This window comes from Entelurus aequoreus, linkage group LG25 (genome assembly GCF_033978785.1).
Source record: "Entelurus aequoreus isolate RoL-2023_Sb linkage group LG25, RoL_Eaeq_v1.1, whole genome shotgun sequence".
Lineage (NCBI taxonomy): Eukaryota > Metazoa > Chordata > Actinopteri > Syngnathiformes > Syngnathidae > Entelurus > Entelurus aequoreus.
The window spans coordinates 11,632,695-11,648,738 of NC_084755.1; the positions used below are offsets into that span (position 1 = coordinate 11,632,695).

Consider the following 16,044-nt stretch of genomic DNA (forward strand, 5'->3'; position numbering starts at 1 on the left):
AACAATGCTGTTGCTAACGACGCTAAGGCTAATTTAGCAACTTAGCAACTGGAACTCACAGAACTATGATAAAACATTAGCGCTCCACCTACGCCAGCCAGCCCTCATCTTCCCATCAACAGCCGTGCTCACCTGCGTTCCAGCGATCGACGGCGCGACGAAGGACTTCATCCGTGGGTTTGGCGGCAAGCATCGGCTAGGCGTCTTCTATCAGGGTAAGTAGTCCTTGTTGTGTTGCTGTAAGTATTGTACTTAGCCGCTAAGACACCGATCGATCCCACCTACAACGTTCTTCTTTGCAGCCTCCATTGTTCATTAAACAAATTGTAAAAGATTCACCAACACAGATGTCCAGAATACTGTGGAATTTTGTCGAAGAAAACAGAGCTTTGTGTATTGTGTCCAATAGGGCCCGAACACTTCCGTGCATTTTGTGACGTCACACGCATAAATCATATCCAAAGGAGTTTTTCAACCGGAAGTGTGGCGGGAATTTTAAAATTGCACTTTATAAGTTAACCCGGCCGTATTGGCATGCATCATTGATATATAAACTATCAGACTGCGTGGTCGGTAGTAGTGGCTTTCAGTAGGCCTTTAAAGGCTCCTAAAGCGAGCTCACATTTGAATAAAAAGACACTATAATAAAAAATTTAAAAAAATAATCTATTTTTGATCTTTTTTCATGTATAGGGCGCACCGGATTATAAGGCGCACCTTCAATGAATGGCCTATTTTAAAACTTTGTTCATATATAAGGCGCACCGCATTATAAGGCGCACCTTCAATGAATGGCCTATTTTAAAACTTTGTTCACATATAAGGCGCACCGCATAGAATAGACGCTACAGTAGAGGCTGGGGTTACGTTATGCTTCCCGTAGTCGCGAGACCTGTTGTGGCTCAATATTGGTCCATATATATTATAAGGCGGATTATAAGGCGCACTGTCAGCATTTGAGAAAATTGGTGGGTTTTTTTAGGGGCGCATTATAGTGCGGAAAATACAGTATATTATAGTATTTTCTGGACCATAGGGCGGACCGCCGATGAATGGTCTATTTTTGATCTTTTTTCATGTACAAGGCGCACCGGATTATAAGGCGCACCTTCAATGAATGGCCTATTTTAAAACTTTGTTCATATATAAGGCGCACCGCATTATAAGGCGCACCTACAATGAATGGCCTATTTTAAAACTTTGTTCATATATAAGGCGCACCGCATTATAAGGCGCATAGAATAGACGCTACAATAGAGGCTGGGGTTACGTTATGCACCCCGTAGTTGCGAGACCTGTTGTGGCTCAATATTGGTCCATATATATTATAAGGCGGATTATAAGGCGCACTGTCAGCTTTTGAGAAAATTGGAGGTTTCTAGGGGTGCCTAATAGTTCAATGTTAAGATTTCATCATTGATATATAAACTATCAGACTGCGTGGTCGGTAGTAGTGGCTTTCAGTAGGCCTTTAAAGGCTCCTAAAGCGAGCTCACATTTGAATAAAAAGACACTATAATACAAATTTAAAAAAAGAAGGGAGCAATGCAGGGAGGATCTTTAAAGTGCCTTCTCTGCTGCTGGTAGAGGTCTTGCCCGTACCCGCAGAGCGCAGGCATCATTGCGGGTAATTGTTCCGCTCGTTCTGACGACTTGCTTTTTATGCAAAACAGGCACACGAAAAAAAGACAATATGCAATTATCTTGAGGAGAGAACAGCTGAATGTGGTTGATGAACAGTCTGGATTCAATCATACCCTTAGTGCGTTATATGCTATTAAACCGCAATACAGATAATGGCCTCCATTGCCTACTGAGTAATAATCCTACTCATAATCGCCTCCATTACTTTTATTAGGCTTGGCATTGTTATCATCACTCTTATTAATATTAGTCTGCTTTTCCACAGGAATCCAATGTCTTGGGCAGTCAAACTGGTGGAAAGGAACTCTGATGTTCATTTTGAGGGAAAATGTTTTGGAGCGTGCGCCTTATGCGTAACTATAGCATCAACTCTTTTGGCTCCAAACGCCGGCGCAGTGGTTTGAACACACAAGGGAATCCAGTAAGACACAATGTCACTAAATAAATGCAGTTAAAACAACTGTGAATACTCATTTGATGAAGTACCGTATTTGCAGCACTATAAGGCGCACCTTCAATGAATGGCCTATTTTGAAACTTTGTTCATATATAAGGCGCACCGCATTATAAGGCGCATAGAATAGACGCTACAGTAGAGGTTGGGGTTACGTTATGCATCCCGTAGTTGCGAGACCTGTTGTGGCTCAATATTGGTCCATATATAAGGCGCACTGTCAGCTTTTGAGAAAATTGGATTCTGGACCACAGGGCGGACCGCCGATGAATGGTCTATTTTTTATCTTTTTTCATGTATAAGGCGCACCGCATTATAAGGCGCACCTTCAATGAATGGCATATTTTAAAACTTTGTTCATATATAAGGCGCACCGCATTATAAGGCGCATAGAATAGACGCCACAGTAGAGGCTGGGGTTACGTTATGCATCCCGTAGTTGCGAGACCTGTTGTGGCTCAATATTGGTCCATATATATTATAAGGCGGATTATAAGGCGCACTGTCAGCTTTTGAGAAAATTGGAGGTTTCTAGGGGCGCCTTATAGTGCGGAAAATACGGTATGTTACAGTATTTTCTGGACCATAGGGCGGACCGCCGATGAATGGTCTATTTTTGATCTTTTTTCATGTATAAGGCGCACCGGATTATAAGGCGCACCTTCAATGAATGGCCTATTTTAAAACTTTGTTCATATATAAGGCGCACCGCATTATAAGCGCACCTTCAATGAATGGCCTATTTTAAAACTTTGTTCATATATAAGGCGCACCGCATTATAAGGCGCATAGAATAGACGCTACAGTAGAGGCTGGGGTTACGTTATGCATCCCGTAGTCGCGAGACCTGTTGTGGCTCAACATTGGTCCGTATATAAGGCGCACTGTCAGCTTTTGAGAAAATTGGAGGTTTCTAGGGGCGCCTTATAGTGCGGAAAATACAGTATATTACAGTATTTTCTGGACCATAGGGCGGACCGCCGATGAATGGTCTATTTTTGATCTTTTTTCATGTATAAGGCGCACCGGATTATAAGGCACACCTTCAATGAATGGCCTATTTTAAAACTGTGTTCATATATAAGGCGCACCGCATTATAAGGCGCACCTTCAATGAATGGCCTATTTCAAAACTTTGTTCATATATAAGGCGCACCACATTATAAGGCGCATAGAATAGACGCTACAGTAGAGGCTGGGGTTACGTTATGCATCCCGTAGTTGCGAGACCTGTTGTGGCTCAATATTGGTCCATATATATTATAAGGCGGATTATAAGGTGCACTGTCAGCTTTTGAGAAAATTGGTGGGTTTTTTTAGGGCCGCATTATAGTGCGGAAAATACAGTATATTATAGTATTTTCTGGACCATAGGGCGGACCGCCGATGAATGGTCTATTTTTGATCTTTTTTCATGTACAAGGCGCACCGGATTATAAGGCGCACCTTCAATGAATGGCCTATTTTAAAACTTTGTTCATATATAAGGCGCACCGCATTATAAGGCGCACCTTCAATGAATGGCCTATTTTAAAACTTTGTTCATATATAAGGCGCACAGCATTATAAGGCGCATAGAATATACGCTACAGTAGAGGCTGGGGTTACGTTATGCATCCCGTAGTTGCGAGACCTGTTGTGGCTCAATATTGGTCCATATATATTATAAGGCGGATTATAAGGCGCACTGTCAGCTTTTGAGAAAATTGGATTCTGGACCACAGGGCGGACCGCCGATGAATGGTCTATTTTTTATCTTTTTTCATGTATAAGGCGCACCGCATTATAAGGCGCACCTTCAATGAATGGCATATTTTAAAACTTTGTTCATATATAAGGCGCACCAAATTATAAGGCGCATAGAATAGACGCTACAGTAGAGGCTGGGGTTACGTTATGCATCCCGTAGTTGCAAGACCTCTTGTGGCTCAATATTGGTCCATATATATTATAAGGCGGATTATAAGGCGCACTGTCAGCTTTTGAGAAAATTGGAGGTTTCTAGGGGTGCCTTATAGTGCGGAAAATACAGTATATTACAGTATTTTCTGGACCATAGGGCGGACCGCCGATGAATGGTCTATTTTTGATCTTTTTTCATGTATAAGGCGCACCGGATTATAAGGCGCACCTTCAATGAATGGCCTATTTTAAAACTTTGTTCATATATAAGGCGCACCGCATTATAAGGCGCACCTTCAATGAATGGCCTATTTTAAAACTTTGTTTTTTTATATTTATATACAGATTTGAACAATAAGTTATTCACTGAAATATATTAATTAATTGTGGTTCTTACAAAAAATATATCTTATAAAATATAAAAGCTAAAATGTCTCTTAAAGCTCTGCCCCTTTAATTAGTGCATACTAAATCATTTAACTTTAGCCTACTACTACAACCATATTATTTACCAGCAACATAAAGTGAAACAGAGGCAGAGGTGTCCTGCCACAGTCAGTAACAAATAAACAGAAAACAGTAGTGGTCAAATACAAATAAGGCAACAAGAGAAGTATCCTACACTTCTCTTTTGTAAAGTAAATCTGAACAGCCTATATGGGCATCTACATCAACTATATGATTTGCCTGAGAAGCTGGACAGGACAAAAAAAATAAATAAATAAATAAATTTAAAAATATATATATATATATATATATATATATATATATATATATATTTTTTTTTTAATTTTTTTTTTTTTTTTTTTTAATTTGTGGCGGACGTAATTTTTTCGTGGCGGGCCGCCACAAATAAATGAATGTGTGGGAAACACTGCTTATAGTCTGGAAAATACGGTAGTAAGTAATAAAATGGAATTGCATCGATCTTGGATAAAAAAAAAAACAGCTGAAAAATCTATGTGTTGTCAGAAATTTTTGGGCACCTCACAATTTGACTGCGATTATAATTCAGGGGCTACAATTTGATTGTACATCGATTATTTATACATATACATACAGGGTTTCCCCTTAATGTAATGCTTAAATTAAGCATGATGAGTTGACTTGAAACTGTTTAATGTTGCAATTTTTATATGTAGAAGAAAAGTTTTGTCATTGTATTTAATCTGAGCAACACCTTGAGGCAGTTTAATGTTGATTAACGTGGGCAGAATTATTATAGTGTTCCCAATGTTAAAAGGATAAAGCCATTGTTTACAAATTTGGTAAATAAATAACCAAAACATTTATATTTTGTTGTTTTCTTACTGTACCCAAAATGAACGGAATTGTGACCTCTAAACCGAGGTACGTACCGAACCGAAATTTTTGTGTACCGTTACACCTTCAAAATATGTTTTTGGTTTTTTTTACTTGCAACCAAATTAAAGTTTGCAATGCCTTCGAGCCCAGATCCTTGTGTGGAGCTGGCGAGAGTCAGGTTAATATATTGTAGCCCCCAGAAGAAATCACACAAAGTCTCCTTTCGTTTTTTTTTAGAATTTATATTATGTTTATAAACTCAGGAAATATGTCCCTGCACACATGAGGACTTTGAATATGACCAATGTACGATCCTGTAACGACTTGGTATCGGATTGATACCCACATTTGTGATATCATCCAAAACTAATGTAAAGCATCCAAACAACAGAAGAATAAGTGATTATTACATTTTAACGGAAGTGTAGATAGAACATGTTAAAAGAGAAAGTAAGCAGATATTAACAATCAATGAACAAGTCGATTAATATTTATTTTTCTAATACTTAATAGAAATAAAATAATAGAATGATAAATGACACAATATGTTACTGCATATGTCAGCGGGACTAAATTAGGAGCCTTTGTTTGTTTACTTACTACTAAAAGACAAGTTGTCTTGTATGTTCACTATTTTATTTAAGGACAAACTTGCAAAAAAAAAACATACACTACCGTTCAAAAGTTTGGGGTCACCCAAAGAATTTTGTGGAATAGCCTTCATTTCTAAGAACAAGAATAGACTGTCGAGTTTCAGATGAAAGTTCTCTTTTTCTGGCCATTTTGAGCGTTTAATTGACCCCACAAATGTGATGCTCCAGAAACTCAATCTGCTCAAAGGAAGGTCAGTTTTGTAGCTTCTGTAACGAGCTAAACTGTTTTCAGATATGTGAACATGATTGCACAAGGGTTTTCTAATCATCAATTATCCTTCTGAGCCAATGAGCAAACACATTGTACCATTAGAACACTGGAGTGATAGTTGCTGGAAATGGGCCTCTATACACCTATGTAGATATTGCACCAAAAACCAGACATTTGCAGCTAGAATAGTCATTTACCACATTAGCAATGTATAGAGTGTATTTCTTTCAAGTTAAGACTAGTTTAAAGTTATTTTCATTGAAAAGTGCAGTGCTTTTCCTTCAAAAATAAGGACATTTCAATGTGACCCCAAACTTTTGAACGGTAGTGTATGTTTTAATGTAACATAAGATTGGTTGTTAAAACAAAGCCAATAATGCAATTTATTGTGGTCCCTTTTATTTAGAAAAGTACCAAAAAGTATCAAAATAATTTTGGTACCGGTACCAAAATATTGGTATCGGAACAACACTATCCTAGACACAGAAATTAAAGTTACCATGTGATGGTGGTATTGTAGTGGTAAAAAGTGGTGCACAAAGAATGATTATATCCAAAAATCAATTATATTCAAAATCAATAATAAAAGAACAACATAATCAACAGCACTTTGCTCTGTTTTGATGTAAAAAGACTGACCTCCCAGGAAGACAGACTAATCCACCCTCTGGCAATGATTTAATTTAAAGTTGTTGGTTATTTTAGTGGTTAACTTCTTTTTCTCAACTTGCATGTAACAATTCGAACACTAAAAGTTAAAATGTTATTTATATTCTTTATTGCATTTGAACAAATGGACTACTCTTGAAGCACTTGGTCTTAAAAAAAAAAAAAAAAAAAAAAAAAAAAAAAAGGCAAGCATGTGTGTTTTCATTCACTGTGCACGTGTCACATGTGTGTGACCATGTTTTAGGGAGGCAACACCAGCTGAACGCTCTACAATCACAGAAACTTTTTTTTATTTTTTTATTTTTTTTTTACTGGCCCCGGATTTACGCCTCCTGTGACATTCCAGCTGACAAGAGGACCACAAAGATTCCCTGGCTGAACTTTTGACTCGGCCAGAAAAACTGTGGCACGAGCTTTTCCTGTTGCAAACATGATGGAGCTATTTTTGGTGGCTGAAATGTAAGGGTGGGTGCCTGATGGTTCCAACATGTACTTTTGATGGAAAGCTCGCCAAAGAAGAACCATAACAATACCAAAGCTAGCCAGGATTAGAACATCAGATGGGAGGAAGGTCCTTAGGGGTGCATTTTCATACGTACAATGAGACTTGTGCACACTCTTCTGGTCCACACTGAGCCTGCGGTATTTTTTGGTTTTAATATGGTTTCTGTAAGAGGACAAACACGACACAAACAGAAATCCCACTGTTTATATCAAACATGCTTCACTGATGAGAGTATTTGGTGAGCGCTGTTTTGTCCTACTAATGTTGGCGGTCCTTGAACTCATTGTAGTTTGTTTACATGTACAACTTTCTCCGATCTGCCACAGAAAGACGTGTTTTATGCCACTCCTTCTTTGTCTCATTTTGTCCACCAAACGTTTTATACTGTGCGTGAACGCACAAAAGTGCGCTTTGTTGATGTTATTGACTTGTTGGACTGCTAATTAGGCATATTTGGTCAGTGCATGACTGCAAGCTAATTGATGCTAACATGCTAGTTAGGCTAGCTGTATGTACATGTTACATCATTATGCCTCGTTTGTAGGTATATTTGATCTAATTTAATTTCCTTTACTGTCTTATGTGTATTTAATTTATATTTGCATGTCTCATGACACATTATCTGTATGTAACATTGGCTGCATTTCCGATAGTTGTTTGTGTGCCATGTTGTTCCAGACCACAGCAAACTTTAAAGATTGGAATAAATCCACAAGAAGAAGACAACCTGCCCTTTCCTTTAACTTGGACACACACATCTATACCTTTGGCCATTCTGAGCCAGTAATTTCCAGGAGTTATCTCACCCTCTGAGAAGTTTTACTAATGTTTTACAATTTTGTAAAAATGTGCAGAATAAATATTACATTTCAAAATTTCTGTCAACGAAGATTTGCGTTAGCCTGCGACACATTGTCATTTTGATTAATTAAACTAATTAAGACACTTACATCATGTGTTGCCTACATTATAACACTTATGTTATTGCACTTTGCGGCTTCAGACAGATTATTTTCTTGTATTTTTGGTCCAATATGGCTCTTTCAAAATGTTGGGTTGCCGACCCCTGGACTAGTAGGTAACATTAAACGTAATGGGCACCATTGTTCCAAGTTGATCTATTTTTCTTTCTTTTTTTGTCTTATTATGCAGAGGAAATAATTGAGAAGCACTGCACCACCCAAACTAGCCACCGGTTGTGCGGCTTTGCTCGTCCTAGTGTGCAATGAGATACCTTCATGGGAATGGGAGAACCATATTTGCGAGGCGCCGGAATGAGGTCCACCTCGGAGGGAGTTTTTTTACATGTACAAATTTCTCCAAAGACGTGTTTAATGCCACTCCTTCTTTGTCTTATTTTGTCCACCAAATGTTTTGTACTGTGCGCGAATGCACAAAGGTGAGCTTTGTTGATGTTATTGACTTGTTAGAGTGCTCATCAGGCATATTTGGTCAGTGCATGACTGCAAGCTAATCGATGCTAACATGCTAGGTAGGCTAGCTGTATGTACATGTTGCATCGTTATGCCTCGTTTGTAGGTATATTTGAGCTCATTTAATATCCTTTACTGTCTTATGTGTATTTAATTTATATTTGCATGTCTCATGACACATTATCTGTATGTAACATTGGCTGCATTTCCAATGCAGTTGTTTGTGTGCCATGTTGTTCCAGACCACAGCAAACGTTAAAGATTGGAATAAATCCACAAGAAGAAGACAACCTGCCCTTTCCTTTAACTTGAACACACACATCTATACCTTTGGCCATTCTGAGCCAGTAATTTCCAGGAGTTATCTCACCCTCTGAGAAGTTTTACTAATGTTTTACAATTTTGTAAAAATGTGCAGAATAAATATTACATTTCAAAATTTCTGTCAACGAAGATTTGCGTTAGCCTGCGACACATTGTCATTTTGATTAATTAAACTAATTAAGACACTTACATCATGTGTTGCCTACATTATAACACTTATGTTATTGCACTTTGCGGCTTCAGACAGATTATTTTCTTGTATTTTTGGTCCAATATGGCTCTTTCAAAATGTTGGGTTGCCGACCCCTGGACTAGTAGGTAACAATCAACGTAATGGGCACCATTGTTCCAAGTTGATCTATTTTTCTTTCTTTTTTTGTCTTATTATGCAGAGGAAATAATTGAGAAGCACTGCACCACCCAAACTAGCCACCGGTTGTGCTGCTTTGCTCGTCCTAGTGTGCAATGAGATACCTTCATGGGAATGGGAGAACCATATTTGCGAGGCGCCGGAATGGGTTCTACCTCGGAGGGAGTTTGTTTACATGTACAAATTTCTCCAAAGACGTGTTTAATGCCACTCCTTCTTTGTCTCATTTTGTCCACCAAACGTTTTATACTGTGCGCGAATGCACAAAGGTGAGCTTTGTTGATGTTATTGACTTGTTGGAGTGCTCATCAGGCATATTTGGTCAGTGCATGACTGCAAGCTAATCAATGCTAACATGTTAGTTAGGCTAGCTGTATGTACATATTGCATCATTATGCCTCGTTTGTAGGTATATTTAATTACATTTACTGTCGTATGTGTATTTAATTTATATTTGCATGTCTCATGACACATCTGTATGCAATATTGGCTGCATTTCTGATAGTTGTTTGTGTGCCATGTTGTTCCAGACCACAGCAAACGTTAAAGATTGTAATTAATCCACAAGAAGAAGACAGCCTGCCCTTTACTTAAACTTGAACACACACATCTATACCTTTGGCCATTGTGAGCCAGTAATTTCCAGGAGTTATCTCACCCTCTGAGAAGTTTTACTAATGTTTTGCAATTTTGCAAAAATGTGTAGAATAAATATTACATTTGAAACATTTCTATCAACGAAAACTTGGGTCATCCTGCGACACATAGTCATTTTGAGGCTATTATAGCTAATTAAGACACTTACATCATGTGTTGCCTACATTATACCACTTATGTTATTGCACTTTGCGGGTTCAACCAGATTATTTTCTTGTATTTTTGGTCCAATATGGCTCTTTCAAAATTTTGGGTTGCCGACACCTGGACTAGTAGGTAACAATCAACGTAATGGGCACCATTGTTGTACGTTGAGCTATTTTTCTTTCTTTTTGAGATACCTTCATGGGAATGGGAGAACCATATTTGCGAGGCGCCGGAATGGGGTCCACCTCGGAGGGAGTTTGTTTACATGTACAAATTTCTCCAATCTGCCACAGAAAGACGTGTTTTATGCCACTCCTTCTTTGTCTCATTTTGTCCACCAAACATTTTATACTGTGCGTGAATGCACAAAGGTGAGCTTTGTTGATATTATGGACTTGTTGGAGTGCTCATCAGGCATATTTGGTCAGTGCATGACTGCAAGCTAATCCATACTTGCCAACCCTCCCGTTTTTAGCGGGAGAATCCCGGTATTCAGCGCCTCTCCCGACAACCTCCCGGCAGAGATTTTCTCCCGACAAACTCCCGGTATTCAGCCGGAGCTGGAGGCCACGCCCCCTCCAGCTCAATGCGGACCTGAGACTGAGTGGGGACAGCCTGTTCTCACGTCCGCTTTCCCACAATATAAACAGCTTGCCTGCCCAATGACGTCATAACATCTAGGGCTTTTAGAGAGTAGAGTGCACAACTGCGCACACAACAAGGAGACGAAGCAGAAGAACGAGGAAATTACAGGCATGGCGACGCCGTCGACGAGCAAGATGAAGAAATACACTTGCAAGTTCCAAAACGAATGGAAACAAGAATTTCAGTTCATCCAGGACAGTTCGAAGGGGAAGGTGTATGTTGCCTGTAAACTTTGTAGAACAGACTTCTCCATTGAACACGGTGGCCGAAATGATATACTCATCATGAACGGAGAAGTTAAACAGGACAATATTGCCATCTAATGGATAGCCACCAGAACACTGAAATTCAAGTATTTTTTATTTTTTTCTATGTAAATAAAATAAATATATATATATATATATATATAGCTAGAATTCACTGAAAGTCAAGTATTTCATACATATATATATATATATATATATATATATATATATATATATATATATATATATATATATATATGAAATATATATGAAATACTCGAGTTAGTGAATTCTAGCTGTAAATAACCACGCCCCAAACCACGCCCCTCCTCCCCCCCACCCCCCACCTCCCGATATTAGAGGTCTCAAGGTTGGCAAGTATGAGCTAATCAATGCTAACATGCTATTTAGGCTAGCTGTATGTACATATTGCATCATTATGCCTCGTTTGTAGGTATATTTGAACTCATTTAAACCACCCAAACTAGCCACCGGTTGTGCGGCTACGCTCGTCCAAGTGTGCAATGAGATACCTTCATGGGAATGGGAGAACCATATTTGCGAGGCGCCGGAATGGGGTCCACCTCGGAAGGAGGGCGAGGAAGGCGAGGAGGGCGGCCGGGAATGGTGTGACGGGTGCGACGGCGGTGAGCCCAGACTACTGGCCAGGAAGGTCCCCATGAAGGAGGCGGAGGAGTTTCCCATCAATCCACTTCCTGCGAGGTGGAGAGAAAACACGGTTAGAAAACACAAACAATGACACGTTGATTCAAAAAGCGTTTCCGGAATCATTACACTTGAAATTTTGAATGCTGCCCCCTGGGAGGGGGTGAATGAATGAATGCATGTGTGAGAGCGTCACACTCTGACAGAAGAGTCCTGGTCCTCTCCCTGTGGACACATCTCACAGCTGAGCACACTTTTCCAGGCTCCCTCCCCTATCGCTCTCACACACTTTCTGCTCCCTCGTGTGTCCTCCATCCATTATCCTCTGCTCTCCATCCACCCTCAATCTTCCTCATCGCTCTGTTCCAGTTCTCTCCATCTTCCCATTTCACAGTGGGAATCATACTTTTTTTCAACTTGAGTTAAATTTAGACATTTTTCTTCCCTCTTGATTTTATCAGAGCGTATCAGCTCTCCGAGCCCAAGTTATGTCATCCTAAAACGGCCCATACCTTTTTTAAAGATTGTTCCAACCGCCACTGTTCTTTAAAGACAATTTGCTCTTAAGACTCAAATTACAAATGTGGATCTTCCCTGGCACCTAGGGCTGGGCGATATGGACAAAAAAGTATATCTCAATATATTTTTTACTTAAACTGGATATTCGATATACGCTATATTGCCAAAAGTATTTGGCCACCCATCCAAATCATCAGAATCAGGTGTCCTAATCACTTGGCCCGGATTAGGTAACGCACAGTTGTATAAAATCAAGCACTTACACTGCAAAAACTGAAATCTAAGTAAGATTAAATATCTCAAATAAGGGTGATATTTGCTTATTTTCTGTCTAATAAGATAATTATTCTCACTAAGCAGATTTTATGTTAGAGTGTTTTACTTGTTTTAAGGGTTTTGGTCCTAAATGATCTCAGTAAGCTGTGTCATCAACACTCACAAGTGTCAAGACTTGGACTATGGGTTGTTTGTTTTCCCGAGATGCAAGTAAAGTTGGACTGGACATGGCGTGAAGGTAAAGACATGATTTATTTTTAACTCTAAACTACAAAAAAAAGGTGCAAACAAAAGGCGCGCACAATGGCGGAGAACAAACTCGACTAATGAAACACAAACGAGCACTTGGGAAAAAAAACTATGAACAATAAACACAAACTTACTTGGAACGCAGGGAACTATGGCATGGATTTCAAAGGTAGCATGGAGGTACAGAAGTAGCATGGGTGTCAGAAGCAAAACAGAGTTAGTAAGGATAATGTCACCAGGACGATCAACAGAAAAAGACAGGCTTAAATAACAGTGACATGATTAGTGACAGGTGCGTGACATGAGGACAAGTGAAAACTAAGGGATTGTCATGGAAAAAAAACAAGAAGAGTGCACGAAAGGACCAAAAACCAAACCGAACATAACCAAAACAAAACATGATCACACAGACATGACAACAAGTATACAACTACTTTTTTAAAGTAATAATTACGTATTTCAAGCATGAAAAAAAAAACATGACTTTGACACAATTGTGTCTCATAATTAAAACATCCATCCATCCATTTTCTACCGCTTGTCCCTTTTTGGGGTCGCGGGGGGTGAGATGACAGCCAAATGGACTTTGCTGTTTTATTTTCAATGAAACAATAGAAAATAGGTACTCATATAGTAGTACAGTTGTTATTAGTGAGAATATACTTATTTTAAGGTATTTTTGGGTTCATTGGGGTTAGCTAATTTGACTTGTTTTGGAAAGTCTTGACAAGCCGAATTTTCTTGTTCTATTGGCAAATAATTTTGCTTAATTCAAATCAAATACCCCTAATTTTTGTATATTTTTTTCTTGTTTTTGAACACTGACTTTTTGCAGTGTAGGCATGGAGACTGCTTCTACAAACATTTGTGAAAGAATGGGCCGCTCTCAGGAGCTCACACTGCAAAAAGTCAGTGTTCAAAAACAATTTAAAAAAAAAAAAAAAAAAATAGGGGTATTTTATTTGAACTAAGCAAAATTATCTGCCAAAAGAACAAGAAAATTCAGCTTGTCAAGACTTTCCAAAACAAGTAAAATTAGCTAACCTCAACGAACCCAAAAATACCTTAAAATAAGTATATTCTCACATACAAACAGCGTGCCGGCCCAATCACATAATATCTACGGCTTTTCACACACACAAGTGAATGCCACGCATACTTGGTCAACAGCCATACAGGTCACACTGAGGGTGACCGTATAAACAACTTTAACACTGTTACAAATATGCGCCACACTGTGAACCCACACCAAACAAGAATGACAAACACATTTCGGGAGAACATCCGCACCGTTACACAACATAAACACAACAGAACAAATACCCAGAACCCCTTGCAGCACCCACCCGCTACCCCCAACCCCACCCACCTCAACCTCCTCATGCTCTCTAAGGGAGAGCATGTCCCAAATTCCAAGCTGCTGCTTTGAGGCATGTTAAAAAAAAATAATGCACTTTGTGACTTCAATAATAAATATGGCAGTGCCATGTTGGCATGTTTTTTTCCATAACTTGAGTTGATTTATTTTGGAAAACCTTGTTACATTGTTTAATGCATCCAGCGGGGCATCACAACAAAATTAGGCATAATAATGTATTAATTCCACGGTTGGTATCGGAATTGGTAATTAAGAGTTGGACAATATCGGAATATTGGATTTCGGCAAAAAAGCCATTATCGGACATCTCTAATGAATACAGTTTGATTTTATTTGATTTGATTTTTGATTTAATTTACATATTTGAAGTATTTTAATTACTGGTATGCAAAGTTGTTGTTTTTTTGTTGACCAAAATGTGCATGTTTTTCCTTTGTTTATGTACTTTAGCGGTTCAGCCACTGTTTAAACACCAGCATTGTCTTGGTGCTAGTATCAGTTCAAATGCAGACCAATTCACATTTAACATGTTTGCATTGAAACTTTTTCAAACTAAAGACAACTCTCCGCTCCCACACACCAGTGCTCTCATGTGCACGTGATTTCAGCAGCCGTATGGAAACAGTGTCTGCGGATAAAAAATTCCGAGCAAAGTCTGCGGGCTATAGAGTGTTTTCTATTGGGGCTCCAGTACTATGGAATGCCAGTTAGAGATGCTACCTCAGTACAAGCATTTAAGTCCCATCTGCGGTCTTCTCCAAGGTTTCTCATGGTCATTCTCATCGACATCCCCCTGTAACTACTTGGTATCGGATTGATACCCACATGTGTGGTATCGTCCAAAACTAATGTAAAGTATCAAAGAAGAGAAGAATAAGTGATTATTACATTTTAACCGAAGTGTAGATAGAACATGTTAAACCACTGGGTTGTGAGTTTTTCCTTGCCCTTATGTGGGCTCTGAACCGAGGATGTCGTTGTGGCTTGTGCAGCCCTTTGAGACACTTGTGATTTAGGGCTATATAAATAAACATAGATTGATTGATTGAGCACTCCATGCTGTTTGGTTGTTATAAATGTGTATTATTTACAATAATTTTAACGATAAATCAAAGCTACATAATTGTGGGGGGGGGCGTGGCCGGCGGGCCTGCGGAGAAGCAGGGCGTGTCAGGACCGGCCTCGAGATTAGCGGCAGGTGCGTAGATGACACCGGTGTGAGTGTTTGTCTGATCACCTGTCGCTCTGTTAAAGGAGGCGGTCGGGAAGGAGAAGGGAGTGTCGTTGATGGTGGTTGGGGAGCAAGACGCACTGATGATGGAGAAAAAACATTTATGGAAAAATAAATCGCTGTTTGAACCATGAACAAAGCTGTCCTCCACAATAATATAAATCAAAGCTTTTTTCGAATCAAATGAATTGATTTAATGGAATATTCTTTGCAACTCTAAACAATACACCATCCCTAATAAGGAATGACCCAATTCGAGTCCCCGGTCCTCGGTTTTGGGTGAGCATGTCTGTTTATTTTTTTCCGTTTAGGAACAAGTAACAATTCCTGTGATTGTTGCTCTTGAAATGACTTCCAGATGAGGCTCGATGCTAATTTTTAATCAGCGTGGCGCCACAACAAATGTTTTATCAAGAGTGCAATCAGGATAATGCTGTGTTGCAGTTTTGTTTTTTTTATCTCCTCTGCATCTTCTGCTGGTTCTATATTGTTATTTTTTTCACAAGCTTTGATGTTTTTTTTTTTTAGTAAAATTATTATGTAAGCTTGCAGACTACTGTA

At 39.1% G+C, this 16,044-nt stretch overlaps 1 protein-coding gene across 1 annotated transcript in view; it reads right to left on the reverse strand.

Annotated features, from left to right (window-relative positions):
* Window positions 1-13,069, reverse strand: part of LOC133642981 (BAH and coiled-coil domain-containing protein 1) — a 93,975-nt gene extending 80,906 nt beyond the window's left edge. The window contains exons 1-2 of the mRNA XM_062037404.1: window positions 13,009-13,069; window positions 11,698-11,880 (exon numbers count right to left, since the gene is read on the reverse strand). Coding sequence (XP_061893388.1) covers window positions 11,698-11,880; window positions 13,009-13,069 — 244 coding nt within the window. The remainder of the gene's footprint in view (window positions 1-11,697; window positions 11,881-13,008) is intronic.
* Window positions 13,070-16,044: the final 2,975 nt, after the last annotated feature.